The sequence below is a fragment of the Mytilus californianus genome, unplaced genomic scaffold (assembly GCF_021869535.1).
Source record: "Mytilus californianus isolate M0D057914Y unplaced genomic scaffold, xbMytCali1.0.p SCAF_5, whole genome shotgun sequence".
NCBI classification, from domain to species: domain Eukaryota; kingdom Metazoa; phylum Mollusca; class Bivalvia; order Mytilida; family Mytilidae; genus Mytilus; species Mytilus californianus.
The window spans coordinates 100294573-100311851 of record NW_026262701.1 but is presented as its reverse complement, the minus strand read 5'-3'; the positions used below and the strand labels follow the sequence as shown (position 1 = coordinate 100311851).

Genomic DNA, 17279 nt, shown 5'->3' with positions numbered 1-17279 from the left:
ATACATACTGTAGGTATGATTTATTATCATAATGCATCTTAATACACTTCTCCAAAAAACTATCTCATGATCCCTTCTCATGAATAATAAGGGAAACATAATTCCAAGAAAATTCACTTTCCCCCAATAATTTCATACCAAAGTCCGGGTCCGGAGTCCAGTCCGGTCCGGGTTTCAGGACGTACCAATTTTGGCCGGTTCGTGACTCCCTATTAAAATTAAAATCCAGTTCTTAGGTTTTTTTCAATCATATTGTTTGGCCATTTTGAAATAGTCCCCCCAAATTTTGAAATGGTCCACGAAAAGGAAGTTACGAAAACTAGTTCCTTGTATAACTTTGCTTCCTTCGTTCTGTGTAAAATTCAGAAAATAAGGTAACAGGGATACCTGCCCACTTTTTAATCCAATCATGTGTTGTGTTTACAATTAGAAGGTCAAGGTAAAGTCATCTACGTCTACAAAAACAACTTACAAGAGCAAATATTTGGTGGAAAACAAGACTGTAAAGTGTTGGTAAGTGAGGTTCATTAATTATAAGCCTTATGTAAGATGAGCTTGTTAAAAATCTGACAACCATGATAAAAGAAACTATAACTGATGAAACAGTTTATTCAAGGACAAGCAAATGTTTTTGTGGTTTAAATTTTGTATAACTATAAAGTATAAGATTCTTAATTCTAATTCAATTTTCATTCCGTAAGCTATAATTTTCCACTACATGTTAAACCCATACATCAAACTGTCAAATATTAAAAGATAGGACACATGATATATTTTTCACAGGACTAGATGAATGCCCCCCTTTTTCTAAAATATTTGTGTGTTTAAATTTTTGTTAGTAAATATTCTGTGATATTTTAACTTATTTAATTAGTTCTTGTTCTTATTTCCACGTGAAATAACAATCACAGTAGTTTATTAATTTTGACCCTCTATATTATTCCATATATATATAAGGAAGGATCGAAAGATGGAACAAAATCAAATATCGGAATCTGCTCACCTCTGACACTTTTCATGCTCCATATTCTTATTAAGGTAAGGTTTGCGTACACAGGGAGATAACTCAAATTCAAATAATTAAAAAATGGAGGGACCCGCCATTTTGAATTGCTTTGATCAACCAATGTTCGATTACTACAATATTACCGAAAATAAAACAACACCTACCTCAAAATTGGCGTTTTGATGTGATTTGATCAAAATTTGAATCGTAGAAGTAAAGTTATGACCTTCAGTTTGTTAGTTTTCATTTATATGACGTCACGTTTAGCCATAACGTCTTTGTGCAAAAACCATTCATGAAGTTTCGCGGAATTTTATTTTATTTCATAAATGTACATTTTTATGCCCACGCCATAGCAAAACGGGCATTGAGTTTTATTCTTGTCTGTTTGTACGTCTATCCGAATGTACGTATCATAGTGTACGTCCGTTTTTACAAAATTGGTTTCCGTTCTCTAACTTTTGTTTGCCTCAACCAACTGATATGAAACTTATGCACAATGCTTATTACCACAAAAACACAGAATAAGTTTGAATTTTGATGTCGTCACTTTTACAGTTCTAGATTTATGAGGGGTCGGACAGGGGGTACCTTTTTCCTTTCTCCCATGTCCCTTCTCTTGTCTCTCGCCGTAAAACCTTAAAAACTAATGTATGGGAAGCTCCTTTCACAAGATAGAAGTGTGGTTTATTCTTTTTTTTTATGGATGCATTAAAAATGTGTCTTTCAGACACAACTATAGTATTGTTTCGTCCTTAACATGCCTGAACTATTTGCCATCGGACATTTTACAACCTCTTATCAAACAAACTTCTATGCATATCAGTCAACTTTGAAGCAATCTATCTAAAAGCAAGGATGGTAATATGTGTGTCTACACATGCACGGACTCACTATAAAATCCGGGAAATTATTAGTTTTTAGTCTTTCTCCGTATATAAGAGCTCAAAATGAAGCTCGGGGTATTTTTATGGGGTCGATTTCTGAATTTTTCGTCTCTGTTCTAAACCTCTAGTTTGCTTCAACCAAATGTTATAAAATTCATACGTAATGCTTTATAATGTTTTATGTTTATGCAAGAGGGGGCATCATCAGTGTCCCATGGAAACATTCCCCATTTATTTTTCTTTTTGTAACGCATTAGAATCGGAATAACATTACTGTGGTTGAAGAGTAGCCACAATCAATTATGATTTGACGGTTGCAAATTTCCGTTTTACTGTCTCCGCTACGCATCGACAGTAGAACTGCATTTGCGAACATCAAATCGCAAATTGATGGTGGGGACTCCTCAACTACAGTACCGTTACTCCTGTGAACTTCATTGAACTGATTTTAATTTAATGAAAGTGTGTGGAAGATTTTCATATTACAGGTCTACATAACTTCATTTCTTATTTTATATATGAACAATACATATACGGCTGGTCATTTGTATTCCCGGGCCATATTCTGTTTCGTCTATCATCATGTATAGGAGCATGTAGTTTGTTTGTTTGGTCAAAGACTCCAAATCTGAACATCATGTGTAACAATTGGACAAATCAGATTTAAATGAATGGAATAAACACGGCTGCTGTAAATGACTTTACTAGTCAAAACTGATGTTTTTTCATCCAATTTCTGCATACAAACAATTACCAAAACATGGGGCAATAAAGCAATTTTCATTACTTTTAATGGCAATTAAATGCTATCCTAATATTCAAAATATTACAGTTTGAAGCACTGAAAGAAAATAAGTGTTTCCTTCAAAATCAGAGTCTTGTACATGTATTAATACAAAAGTATGACCAAAGTTTAACACCTCCCCTTCGACTGATAGTTATGGGCATAAAAGTCAATGGTAGACATCAAAAGTTCAATGTAGGATAAAAAAAACTTAATTCACATAGTTTTTTATCCCCCCAAGCCCCAAACTATTGTTACAAGACAAAATGATTCTTTGTAAAAAGATGATATTAAAGATAACATTCTTCTTTGCAGATCAACAAAAAAATTATTTTTGTGTTTTATAGAAATGACAAGATGAACACATAACGCCCATTTCCGTAAAAACAAATTCGGGGACATACCAATTTTATTAGCTCATTATAATGCAAATAGTTAAATCCTTAAGTTCACAGTTTTTTACAAAAACGGTGGACCCGGAAAGGGGATATTTTTGGCTTTTTGTTGCCATGGCAAAGGAATTTTTTAAACCCAAAAATTAAAAATCTTGTTTTTAGGAACTTTTTTAAGAACTTTTGAATTAAATTTATCATTAATGAATGGACCACAATTATTTATACATGTTTTATTCAGTTTTATTTTTTTATAGTCACTTGCATATATTATTATTTCAGAAGAATTTAAATACAATTTTCCCTAAAAAACGTCAAAAATTGCAATTTTGAGCTTTTCACTTGAAAAAACGGGACGGGCGATTTTCGATTTTTTTTTCATTAAATGATTGGGCACTCCTCCCTGAACAAAATGATGTATCATATTGGTATAATATCACTAAGAAAAAAATCCAGGTATCATGCAAACCTTACCTTAAATCATACAAATTAGGATATGTACAATGTATCAACTCAAAGAAGACTCAGTCTGACTTACCTTTTTGTTTCTGTTGTTGGCTTGTACATGTATATGCAATCACTCAGCTATTCAGAAATTACAAAGTTTTAGTACTTGTGCGAATCACTTAACGTCCATCATCAGAAATGAACTGGACAATAAAAGATATGAAGGATTTTTGAGATGTTAAGATTTTAACTGTTTCAATAAATCTGGTGGGCTGCCAAATTTGGTGCTCAAAAATTGAAAAGACAGGCTCTCCTGAAATGGATTTAAGACTGCCATATTTCAAAGTAGTACACAAGTCTGTCAGACTTCTTTTATACGACCGCAAAAAAAATTTTGTGGTCGTATATTGGTATGACGTTGGCGTCGTCGTCGTCGTCGTCCGGCGTCGTTGTCCGAAGACACATTAGTTTTCGCACTCTAACTTTAGTTTAAGTGAATGGATCTCAATGAAATTTTACCATAAGGTTCAATACCACAAAAGGAAGGTGGGGATTGATTTTGGGGGTTATGGTACCAACAGTTAAGGAATTAGGGGCCAAAAATAAGCATTTTTGTAACTTCCAGACATAACTTGTGTGTAAGTGTATGGATCTCTCTGACATTGTACCACAAGGTTCCATATCACAAAGGGAATGCTGGGATTGATTTTTGGGGTAATTGCCTCCACATTTTAGGAATAAGGGGCCAAAAAGGGGCAAAAAACAAGCATTTTTCTAGTTTCATGACAATAACTTGTGTGTAAGTGTATGGATCTTTATGAAATTGTACTACAAGGTTCCATATCACAAAGGGAAAGATGGAATTGAGTTTGGGGGTAATTGCCCAAAAAGTTTAGGAATAAGGGGCCAAAAAGGGGCCAAAAATAAGCATTTTTCTAGTTTCCAGACAATAACTTGTGTTCAAGTGTATGGATCTCTCTGAAATTGTACTGCAAGGTGCCATACCACAAAAGGAATGCTGGGATTGATTTTGGGGGTAATTGCCTCAAAATTTTAGGAATTAGGGGCCATAAAAGGGCAAAAAAACAAGCATTTTTCTAGTTTCAGGACAATAACTTGTGTGTAAGTGTATGGATCTTTATGAAATTGTACTGCAAGGTTCCATATCACAAAGGGAAAGCTGGGTTTGAGTTTGGGGGTAATTGCCCTAAACGTTTAGGAATTTGGGGCCAAAAAGGGGCCAAAAAACAAGCTTTTTTTCTAGTTTCCAGACAATAACTTGTGTTCAAGTGTATGGATCTCTCTGAAATTGTACTGCAAGGTACCATACCACAAAGGGAAGGCTGGGATTGAGTTTGGGGGTGATGAATCATAAGGGGGTTCAAAAAATTTGGGGGGGGGGGGGGGATTTTTTTGTCCTTTTTTTTCTTTAAAATTTACCATTTTAAATTGGTTATTTCTGATTTATATATAAAAGCAAATAATAATGATATGGTTTGAATAGGTAAATTAAAAATTTTTAAGTTCTTAGACCACTTTCATTCTGTGTCAGAAACCTATGTTGTGTCAAATATTTAATTACAATCCAAATTCAGTGCTGTATCAAGCTTGAATGTTGTGTCCATACTTGCCCCAACTGTTCAGGGTTTGACCTCTGCGGTCGTATCAAGCTGCGCCCCAGCGGAGCATTTTATTGTAAATATAATGTATAAAAATAAAAATGTTTCTTTGTAATTAATCCTGCTATAAATTGACGTCAGTGTTCACAAGAATTAGCTGGTTGAAAGATTTTTTTGGTACATGAGCACATGTACCTACTTGTCATATTAAAATACAAATTCTTCTCATCAATAATCAATGTCAGTTTCCATTGTGGTTCACAAGGTCTTAAATGATCTTACTGATAACAAAAAAGAGGTCTAATTTAATATTGACATTTTCACTTTTGCCTTTATGGAGTAATGGTCCTTTGTGAATTGAAAAATAGAACTTTATATTGTTTCTGTGCAGAACTATGTGGAAGTGGAGAACTGCTCAACCAATGCTTTTCAAATTTTCAAATTATGTTACTGATTATAAAATGGACCAAGTTCGATAATTTTCACTTTTGCCATTTAAGGTGTTATTGTACTTTATTACTAAAACAATTGCATTAATGAATGTGAAAAAAAAGGTTTTCTATCACCTTAATAGCCTCTTGCTGTAATATGTTTGCTTTCATCCTTTAACTAATTTTACAGCCCAATAAATGTTGAGCATAACCAAAGTTATTTTCCTTTCACCTCATGTTTCTACATGTACAGTTATATATGTTAACCAAATCAAAATAAAACTTTTCTTTTCATATTTGTATGTTCAGTGATTATAATGTATTCAAAAAATTTCACAACATTTTCATTATTCTAACAAAATATTATGACCCTTTTCTTTATAAAAATAAGAAGATGTGGTATGATTGCCAATGAGACAACTATCCACCAAAGTTCAAATGAAGTGGATGTAAGCAATTATAGGCAACCGAATGGCCTTCAACAATGAGAAAAACCCATACCGTGTGGTTGGCTATGAAAGGCCTGACATGAAAAATATGAAACAGTTCAATTGAGCAAACTAACGGCATAATTTATAACAAAACAGTTTACGAAAAACAAATATGACAGACATGAACCAACGACAACCACTGAACTACAGGCTCCTGACTTGGGACTGGCACATAAAATGCATACATACATTTGTACAACAATTGTTTAGAAACCATTGAAACAAATTACTTGTAAACGATCATTATGATTGAAGTGTTTCATACATCCAAGGCCAAATGAACTAAAATTTGTTTTGAAAATTCAACTGCTTGTAAGAGTTATTGAGGTTAAATTATAATTTTAACCATTTTTTGCTTAAATCTTGAAATAACAATAAATAGAGAGAAATTTTAACCAGCAAAAATTATCAGTTAAGCTGGATTGATTGATTGGTGTTTAACACCACTTTCAGCACTATTATGCTATTTCTTGGCAGTCAGTTTTTACTGGTGGAGGTAGCAGGAGTGCCTGGAGAGAACCATGACCTTCAGCTGGAAAACTGACAATCCTAGACAATTAAAATTGGAGTGTTGACAGGATAGTGATACAGTAGTTTTACTACTCGGCCACAAAGCTGGTGGCAAGATCGACAAAGAAGTCCAACATGACTGAAATCGTCAGTTGATTCTTTTCTAGAGTTGTTGCCCATAAATTAAGTTTTAAACCCATTTTTTGTTTGTTGAGAAAACTATAGTAGATATTACTGACAAATAAGTCTGATTAAAAATCAACAATCAACTCCTTAAAGGAGTTTCTGTTCTTGAATGAAAACTTTTTACATTTATTTTTCATTTTTGGAAATCTTGAAAACTACAAAGAAAGAGAGAAATTATAAACAGCATAAATGATATAAAAAAAAACAAGATCTACAAGAAATGCAGCATGAGTGAAATTGTTAATCAACTTCTCCTAGGAGTCCTCCTAGGAGTTGATGCCAATAAAGGACAGTTTCTAATGTACCCATGTTTTGTTTTTTATGACCCCGCCGTAGCGGTGGGGGCATTAAGTTTTACCTATGTACGTCCCAAAATTGGTTTCCGTTCTCTAACTTGAGTTTGCCTCAACCAAATGTTATGAAACTTATACACAATGCTTATTACCACAAAACACAGATCAAGTTTGAATTTTGGTGGCGTCACTTTAACTGTTCTAGAGTTATGCCCCTTTATAAATGGAAAAATTGCAAAATTTTTAGTCTGTTCTCTAACTTATGTTTGCCTCAACCAAATGTTATGAAACTTATACACAATGCTTATTACCACAAAACACAGATCAAGTTGGATTTTTGGTGGCGTCACTTTAACCGTTTTAGAGTTATGCCTCTTTATAAATGGAAAAATTGCAAAATTTTGAGTTTCCGTTCTCTAACTTAAGTTTGCGGGGGCATCATCTGTGTCCACATGTGGACACTATCCACATTTATTTTGTTATTATCTTGAGAACTATGATACTTAGTTTGTGAAAGTTGGCTACCACTTTTGCAAATGATTTTAATGTTGCTTATAATATAGTACCAAGTTAGCAATTAAGTCTCATGAGAGCTTCAAGTTTTGTTCTACAAAAAGTGTAATCCTTAAATATTAGCAGTGTATGCAAAATGCAGACATATTAGGTTTGATTCATAGATTAGAACGACATACATTTGTATCAATGTTGCCTAACCCCAGCTTCTTAACCACCATGACCACAAGCAATTCTGTTTTTGAAAATTTAGTAGTAAAAATGCTAAGGCTAGATAATTTGTTATACATGTTTATTATTTTTATTGGAAGGAGTAGTCAGTAACTGCTGTTCTTTTTTCTCAAATAAATAATACCCATGTATATACATACAAATAACATGTACCATATGGTATACAATAAGGAGAAGCTATAGATCATTTCATTGGTATGCTATCACATATTTTTTAAAGCTGTTTACATGTATTATTGACATGCATGATGCAATCATTGTATTTTGTAATGTTTTTCTCAGCTCCTGAAAATGTTGTCACATTCAAAACAAATATAAATAAAATATGATAAAGTGTATATTGAATATATAAATGTAACAATTCATAGCTCTACAATATCATACAATTCAGCTTTTAATTTCATGACATCTAGAAATAGTTTCACTATTAAGAATTTCTGAATCAAACTAGTACTGTAAGAAATTAAACAGGTTTTATCAATAGGAGAATTTAGTTTATAATACAAAAAGCCAAACCAAGAACCATCTTGGCTCATGTCAAGAAAAAGCCATGTTCCCTACAATTTAAAGACAACTCTTTTGTACATATTGAAAAACTTACAAGCCTAATCTATATGGTGAAGCAGGAAGGTAAATACATAGACCCTTTCATACTATCCCTGATATTTTAGGAGTCACAAAAATGTACAATATTATTCAAATATTCTTGCTGTATGTTTATTAAAATCAATTGTGCATGTCATAAGATTTAAATAATTATTCATATTATTTACCAACAAAGAAAAAAAAATTGATAATTTTAGTCGAAAAAGCGAGACATAGCGATCCTACATTCCGTCGGCGACGTCGTCGGCGACGTCGTCGTCGTCGGCGGCGTCCACAAATATTCACTCTGTGGTTAAAGTTTTTGAAATTTTAATAACTTTCTTAAACTATCCTGGATTTCTACCAAACTTGGACAGAAGCTTGTTTATGATCATAAGATAGTATCCAGAAGTAAATTTTGTGAAAATAAAATTCCATTTTTTCCGTATTTTACTTATAAATGGACTTAGTTTTTCTGCCGTGAAATATTACATTCACTCTGTGGTTAAAGTTTTTAAAATTTTAATAACTCTCTTAAACTATCCTGGGTTTGTACCAAACTTGGACAGAAGCTTGTTTATGATCATAAGATAGTATCTAGAAGTAAATTTTGTAAAAAAATAAATCCATTTTTTCTTATTTTACTTTTAAATGGACTTAGATTTTCTGCCAGGAAACAACACATTCACTCTGTGGTTAAAGCTTTTAAAATTTTAATAACTTTCTTATACTATTTTGGATTTGTACCAAACTTGGACAGAAGCTTGTTTATGATCAAAAGCTAGTATCTAGAAGGAAATTTTGTGAAAAAATAAATCCATTTTTTCCGTATTTTACTTTTAAATGGACTTAGATTTTCTGCCAGGAAACAACATATTCACTCTGTGGTTAAAGTTTTTAAAATTTTAATAACTTTCTTATACTATTTTGGACTTGTACCAAACTTGGACAGAAGCTTGTTTATGATCAAATGCTAGTATCTAGAAGGAAATTTTGTTTTCTTCCAGTTAACATTACATTCAGTCTGCAGTTAAAGTTTTTAAACATTTATTAGATTCATAAACTATCCTGGATTTTTACTAAACTTGGACAGAAGCTTCTTACAATCAAAAGATAGTATCAAGAGGAATATTTTTATTGATTTACTTCCTCATTTTTGTTGAGCCTGCGATTAACAGAAAAAGTAGGCGAGACACTGGGTTCCGTGGAACCCTTACGAATTTTTATTAATGCGAATAATGCGATTTGGTGATTATCGCAATAAAAGAAACTTGCATTCTGATATCCGATGCATATATTTAAATGCAGATTTTCCTTAAACCGTAATAATTAATCTCGCATTTTTGTCCATTTTTCGGAAATCGCAATAATAAATGCACACAATAATTTCTAACTTTACAGTATTATGTTTCATTTAATTAGAACAAAATGGGGAATTGATAAAGTCTTAGAAGTTTTATATTAAAAAATTATCATTATTTTGTAAATGTTCTAAGCAGACATTTTGGGTTAACTGTAAAACTTAGTAGAGGTTTTCAATATGTAAACATTGATTTTAGTACAGTTACCTGATTTAAGTGGGAGGACATGCAAGTGGCTAAATTAGGTATTAAACCAGTAAGGACATTTAATGTTAGGATTATTAATATATATATATCTGACCTAATGACCTTCTGGCAATCATCATAAATAAGTACATGTAAATAATTGGCATTTAACACCCTATTGTTGACTATTGATTTTTTCACTGATGACCAATTGTAATAAACATATAACATTAAAAACCCTCCTCTGGTTACCTGTAAGGACAAGTAATAAGTGGACCAATTTAAGGACATATTAACATAACAGGTATGTTTTGTTCTTTTCCTACCAATGTATTTACATTTTGCAGGAAAAAAAAAACATTAGTTGAAAGAAAAACAATTAGTTCAATGAAAATTTAGGAAAAGAGAAAACAAAAAATAAGTTTAACCTTGAGAATTTTTTTTAATAATTTTTCACCTAGAAATCCTTTCACTTCTATTCTATAAAAATTTGCATTTTCTTACATAAGCCTGTTAATTTTTTCTTGTCGACTTGAGCATGATGAGCATGGATTAGTGAAGGAAATCACTGTATAAAATTTTAATCAACGAAAAGATGAATTTCATATTAGGCATATCAAGGATCACTATACAAATCCTTGGGCATATATACAACTTGTACATCCTGTTTTTATTGATGAGATGTGTAAATTATGACCAAATAAGATATTTTTTAAGCTGACCTGTCATATCCTATTTACACCATACAACTGACCTGTAGTATTATTTTGCATAAGACCAGACAGATAAGATCATGAACTGCTTGTCATAAAGTACAAGAATATATTTTTATTTCTTCACTATTTGAAAGAAATAGGCTAACTGTTAAAATTGTCTCAATTTAATGAATATTATCAAAATAACTCATAATTATTAATGAAATAGTACATTTTTCCTTGTTTTATACCCGTTTATTTCAGGTTTTGAACAGAATGTCTATTTATATCACTTTTGCAATCCTCAATGGGGTTTTCAAATATAGAAAAAATTAACTGTTAATACTAAAGAAAATAATCCATAAAAAGTATATGTTTGTGCAATTTTTCAGGACTTAAATTTGAATTAAATTTTACAAGGTACCGTTGATGACAATGATACATAGGACGGCACATGATGTTTTTTAAGTTTCTGTATGCATTTTAAATAAAAGGAAAAAGAGAAAGGGAACTTTTTACAAAAGATCATGTCATTTTGTAGATTAAATACAATTACATGCACTACATCTATCCAATTACCGGTATCTTAAAAATGTATGACTTGGCATAATGGGCAGCCCCAGCTTGTATAGGCCAATACCTTTACTTGCCATATGCAGTACAACCAAAATCCTTTAAAGATTTTGATAGAAATGCCACGTAGCTAATTTTTAACCATTTTAAAACAAATCTATCCCAACATAGGGAAAAAACAAGCATTGGTTTATAATTTCTCAGGACAAACATTTTTTTCAGCTAAAATTGAAAGAAAAAATTATTTTCTTTCAATAACATACAGGATCAACAAGTTTTTTTTTTTATCAATGTTGATGTTTTTTCACTAATTTTTGATAGGAACCAATTATTTGTTTCAATGCTCTTGTTAAACAATTTTTTTTCAAGGAATTTAGAATTTAATAGTTTATTAAAAAAAAATGGATGCTTCCCACCTAAAAAATAAAAATTAAAGAAAAGATGAATTTGATACAAGTTATAAATAAAAGTTCACTGTAGATATATATTGGTTTATATTTACTGTTATTGAGAGATCTTCACATCTTTTTACAACCAACTTATAAAGTTGGTCAAATGTAACAACAAGCAATTTATAAAATTATTTATTCAGATGTAAAGGACATTTACAGAGAATGACATGTTATTAATGATGTCTTAAAATCTTGGCAAGACTTCAGTACATTTATTAAAAATACAATTCCATGTGCTTTATGTTTATATCTGTTTTGATCAATACAGTCATTTCATGTGAGAAAAATAATTGAATATTTGGAAACATATAACAATAATTTAAATGCTATTATAACTTCAATAGTTTCTTAAAACTTAAGCAACGATGGAAAAATGCTGATATAGTTGAATGCAAATTTTACAATTTCAACATTTGTGACAGAGATTACTCTTATAAATATGTTCACCCTTTTATCATTCAATTTTTTGCATCTTAAGATTTTTGTAGTTTAAGTTTTCCACAACAGAGTTCTTAACTGCAACCTCAGTAAGAGTTATTTCCCTTTTTTATCATATGCATGTAGCTTATAAGTCTTGTTCTCTCCTATGTCATACAGATATTTTTAATGGTTTTTACTGGTTTGGTTTTTCAGTAAAGTCATATTTTGTGTTGCCAATCTGACACAAATATTTGCTCATCCAATTTCTTCAATAAGCATTCCTGAAATGCAGTTTTAAACAGTCGGATTGAGAATGAAACATGGAACATGTCATAGAGCCCAAGGCCATCGATGGGTCTTCAATGCAGTGAGAAAATCTTGCACCCAGGGACGGGCTTCAGCTGGCCCCTAAACAATAATGTATACTAGTTCAGCAAAATGGACGCCACACTTAACTCAAATTAATGAACCAAAATAAGAAAAACACACAACACTAACAAAGGCTAGAGGTTCCTGATTTGGGACAGGCGCAAAAATATGGCAGGGTTAAACAAGTTTTGTGAGATCTCAATCCTCCCCTATACCTCTAGCCAATGTGTAATAAACATACACACAGTAATATGCACAGTAAAACTCACTTTAAAAGAAGTCAGAGACAGATGTTAGATTAGGTAACAGAAGAAGCTAAGCAAAATGACAATGATCAACATAAATAATTTAACAAAGGAACACTAGCAGTTACTGACATGCCAGCTCCAGACCTCAGTTAAACTGTTTGAAAGATAAGAGTATGTCTTCATCATGTGAAAATCATACATACATTGGAACCAACAGCTCCTGCTTCACAATTTTCCATTGTACAAGGGCATTGAAATCAATAGTGGAAAAAGATTGTTGGATAATATCTGAATGAAACACTTTGTTTCAAAATTCCAATAGGAAACACATATTATAGTCTTACAAAATTGTTAATTTACTACAATAAAATGAATGAAACAGAGGACAGAAGAACCAACTTAGTAAATTTTATAGAGATTTTTTACCAATTATTTTGTTTTTTGATATTTCTCAAACATTCATTGACACTTTGAATTTTCATTTTTATTGACTTTTTTCCATGCAAAGTCAAAAAAAGGGAAACCGCTAGCTTATAGAAATACAGGAATATTTCATGTTTATCACACAGTTGCTTTTGTTAGCAAGTCCATAAATTGACTCAGATAGCATGCACATATTCTATGCACATGATAAGTGGCTAGAAATATTTTTACATATATAAATAAAAGTAATATATAGGCAACATGACTTGACCTTTGTATACAAATGTAGTATTTATATAAATATGAGTTGAATGAACTTAAAATAAAAAAGAATGTTAAATCTATGTAGGGACATTGATTTTTATCTCCTCTAGACCAACGCCTGTTTGTTAGTATTAAAACAAGTTATTGCCATGATTTTACTGTTTTCCTGGCCTCTTCAGATGATTTTGCAGTTCAGAAAAAATCTGAAAATGTGCCCAGACTTAAGTTAAAGGAGAAATTGTCTGGTTAAGTGCTCTGATTTAGGGGTAATCAGATTAATCCAAAGGAAAATGTGTGCTGATTTTGGTTTTAAGAGTTTCATTTACCTTACCAGGGGAAAATGAGATAAATGAAATCAACTTGTTCATGGAAACCATGAAAATTATTGGAATTTTTTTTTATTGCATTATCACTTTTTAATTTCAGTATTAAATAATCTCAGTTAAAAATAAGAGAATGGAACCTCAAGTGAAACGTTTAAAGACTTGGCATGCAGTACCAATGTCAGAAATGGCTAGTAACACATTTAATCCAATCAGAAGTATTGTGGATGGAATGAAAATAACACCCAATCCAAAGAAGCCAATGATTGCATTATCAATAGGTAATTTATTTTTATTTTAAAGAATCACACTGAACAACGCAGTTAACACAAACACTTTGAATATTGAAGCAGACACCTGTCAAACATGGACATGTCCCATTGTTTACCCAAAATTTGACACATCTACTGCATGCATGTATAATTTACATGTATGTTTACAATTGCGCAATTATTTTAACCTTAACATTTTATAATACATTAGTCACTGTTCAACTTCTATTACATAAAACATTTTAAAAACCTATGTTTGAATCTGATAGTGTAAGATTGTTGTAATGGTACATGCAATTGTGGACCTAAAACTTATGATGCAATCATTGAATAAAAACTTATGATGCAATCATGGAATAAAAACTTATGATGCAATCATGGAATAAAAAATTATGATGCAATCATGGAATAAAAACTTATGATGCAATCATTGAATAAAAACTTATGATGCAATCATTGAATAAAAACTTATGATGCAATCATGGAATAAAAACTTATGATACAATCAATCATGGAATAAAAACTTTTGAAACAGTCATAGAACAATACTCCTGATACAATAAAAAACTAATAAGTGTGGAAATGGTGATTACAATGGGCTCTTTGGGGTTTACTAAATTACAGAAAACCAAATCTATGGTAATTGAACCACATATAAGAAAATGCCTCAGTTTAGAAGCAAGCCATCATATACATATCCAAGTTTACGATATTGACAAAAGAATTGAAGAACATGTTACTATTACAGTGTACTTGAATTGAATTGAGCATATTGACTCAGATACTTGAAACTTCACAGAAGTTTGCACACATATTGAAATCGTGCATGCACCTCTTATTATTTAGTTGATTTTTTTATCTCTTTTTTTCATTTAAATTTCCATATATTTAACAGTTCATTTACAGATAACTCTCCCATTGTTTAAGAAAAATTCTGTACAAACTGGCCATTTAAGCAGTTGATTAATTTCTCAACACTGACTGTTCACACTGAAAATCTTACTTCAAAATTTTGGGTTAATTAGTATTGAAATCTGAAACACAACTTTATATTTACTTTTACCTTACTTATATCAAATCAATTTTTTTTTCACTTGATATTCAAAGGAAGTAAAAGAACAACACTTATTTAATAGAGTTATGTAACATTTTTGGTTATCTCTCCTTTTTTTTTGTTTGAAGTTTTTTTCCTTGATGTAGTCCTTTTTATCTATAGAAATTATTCCTTTTAATATAAAAGTAAGGAGATGTGGTATGATTTCCAATGAGACAACTATCCACCAGAGTAAATTTAATAATTTGTTTTGGTGGAAACTCATACAAGATTTCCCCCCATTCATTTTCATAGCACTGAAATACAATTGAAACATTCATAAGTAATTTGCTTGCAGGTGATCCAACAGTATTTGGGAATTTGCCTATTCCAGAAGAAATAGACGAGGCTGTGATTGATAAAATCAGATCACACAAATACAATGGTTACAATCCATCTATAGGTAAGTTACTTAATTTCAGGTCTTAGTTTATAGTCCGGTTTTGGGCTCCATCCATCCAAGTTATAAACTTTTTCATTTTATAGATCATTGAAAAATCACTGTAATGCCGATTATGATATTTCATATAATTCCTCTTTTCAAATACTCAAACCACAAAAGTGGGACTGGGTTAAGATTTCATCATTTGTTGGGGGAACTAAAGTGGCAAAGTACCAACACTGCATCAATAAATAAGCTTTCAAGACAGTGTGATGAGTGGGTCAAAATTTCAGCAGAATTTCATTCATCTATTTAAAAATAAGAAGATCATCCTCACCTATTAATATTTGAAAAGACCAGGATGTCTTAATATGCAAGGCACAAATTTTGACTACAGTAAACATTGGAAATCTGTGGAACACTATTCATCCACTAAATTTCATTGGAGGATTTAAACATGTTTTTATTAGGTTTTCCTTCTCTGGAACATTAAATCTGTCAAAAATATGGTAAATATTCATAGTTTAATTTTTTTTAATTATAAAAATTTTTTACCAACAATTTGATTATGGTCTGCGGATATCTTCATTTAATAGAATTAACAATAGTTTCCAATGGCTGGGCAATTAGTTTAAAGTAATCATAGATATATGTTCTTAAAGTGAAGTCCAAGCGAAATTCAAAATATGCAAGCAACATCAAACTTAATATTATGTTCAGTAATATTATATTTTACAAGAAATCTGAAGTATTTGTATACTTTAAACAGGGTATGAAGAAGCTAGACAAGCTGTAGCCGATTACACATCTACACATGATGCCCCAGTTACATCTAAGGTAAGTACACAACTACACAAAATACTTAAACACACATCTTCAACATATGCTCCACATAATAACAAATGAGTACCCTTCTTTATAAGACCACTCTTCTAAATGCCTTTGTAATATGCCCTGGTTATATCAAACATTTGAAAGAATATACAATTCAACATCTTCACTTTATGCTTAAGTCTCTAAATACCGTATAGAGGGTTTATTTTCGCTTATTTTGGCGGGTAAGGGGAAATCGCGAAATTAAATTCCGCGAAAATTTATGCATACGTTCTGTACTTTCTAATAGCTAAAGCGTTTTATAAACTATTTATTTCTCCCGCTCGTCGAATTAATATTGGTTTATGTTAATTTAACCAACATAAATGCGAAAGGCCATTGTTCCCAGGCTGTCAGGTGTTAATTAGTTAATTGGTTACATAATAAAATGATTAATAATATTAGAGTGTAAGGTACTCTGTTAGGTATTTTATCCTTATTAATTAGTGTCAAATTATATAAGAGTCGCAAGTCACTCATGATAATTTTATGATCTAATTAGTGCATCAAAGGTCCGGTCAATTTCGTAGCTAATCAACCGTAACATTTACCAGAGGTTTGTACACCTGTGACAAATATCTAAGTACCGGTATTCTATTGATTAACTGTATCAAATATAATCAATGAATATAAAGGCGTCATGCAGGTAAAACAATCATTTAACCATAACAATAGATACTTTTATTATAAATCAATATGTGACACTTACATAAACTATTATTTATCTTATCTCTCTATCTCTTGTCAACTTTTACAATTTTTTAATTGCAACCATTTCAGTATCCGCCAAAATATTTAATAGGGATTAAAGAATCCGCCAAAATAAAAACCGCCAAAATTTTTCGTATACTTTGTTGCCCCTAAATCGCGAAATTTTACACCCACCAAAATAACCCGCTATACGGTAACATATTCGTATCAATAAACTTCTACATATGTATAAAGTTAAGGTACAAATTTTCATTGTTAT

The 17279-nt window shown here is 31.3% G+C and overlaps 1 protein-coding gene across 2 annotated transcripts in view; it reads left to right on the top strand.

The window, feature by feature from the left end:
- Positions 1 to 408: 408 nt before the first annotated feature.
- Positions 409 to 17279, top strand: part of LOC127702145 (tyrosine aminotransferase-like) — a 29755-nt gene continuing 12884 nt past the window's right edge. Inside the window, exons 1-4 of one of the 2 annotated variants that reach the window (XM_052206247.1) lie at positions 409 to 513; positions 13793 to 13970; positions 15353 to 15457; positions 16206 to 16273. In XM_052206247.1, coding sequence (XP_052062207.1) covers positions 13823 to 13970; positions 15353 to 15457; positions 16206 to 16273 — 321 coding nt within the window. In that variant the 5' untranslated portion in view covers positions 409 to 513; positions 13793 to 13822. Of the gene's footprint in view, positions 514 to 10156; positions 10227 to 13792; positions 13971 to 15352; positions 15458 to 16205; positions 16274 to 17279 lie in introns of those variants that run through there. The other variant, XM_052206248.1, reaches the window with a different exon arrangement.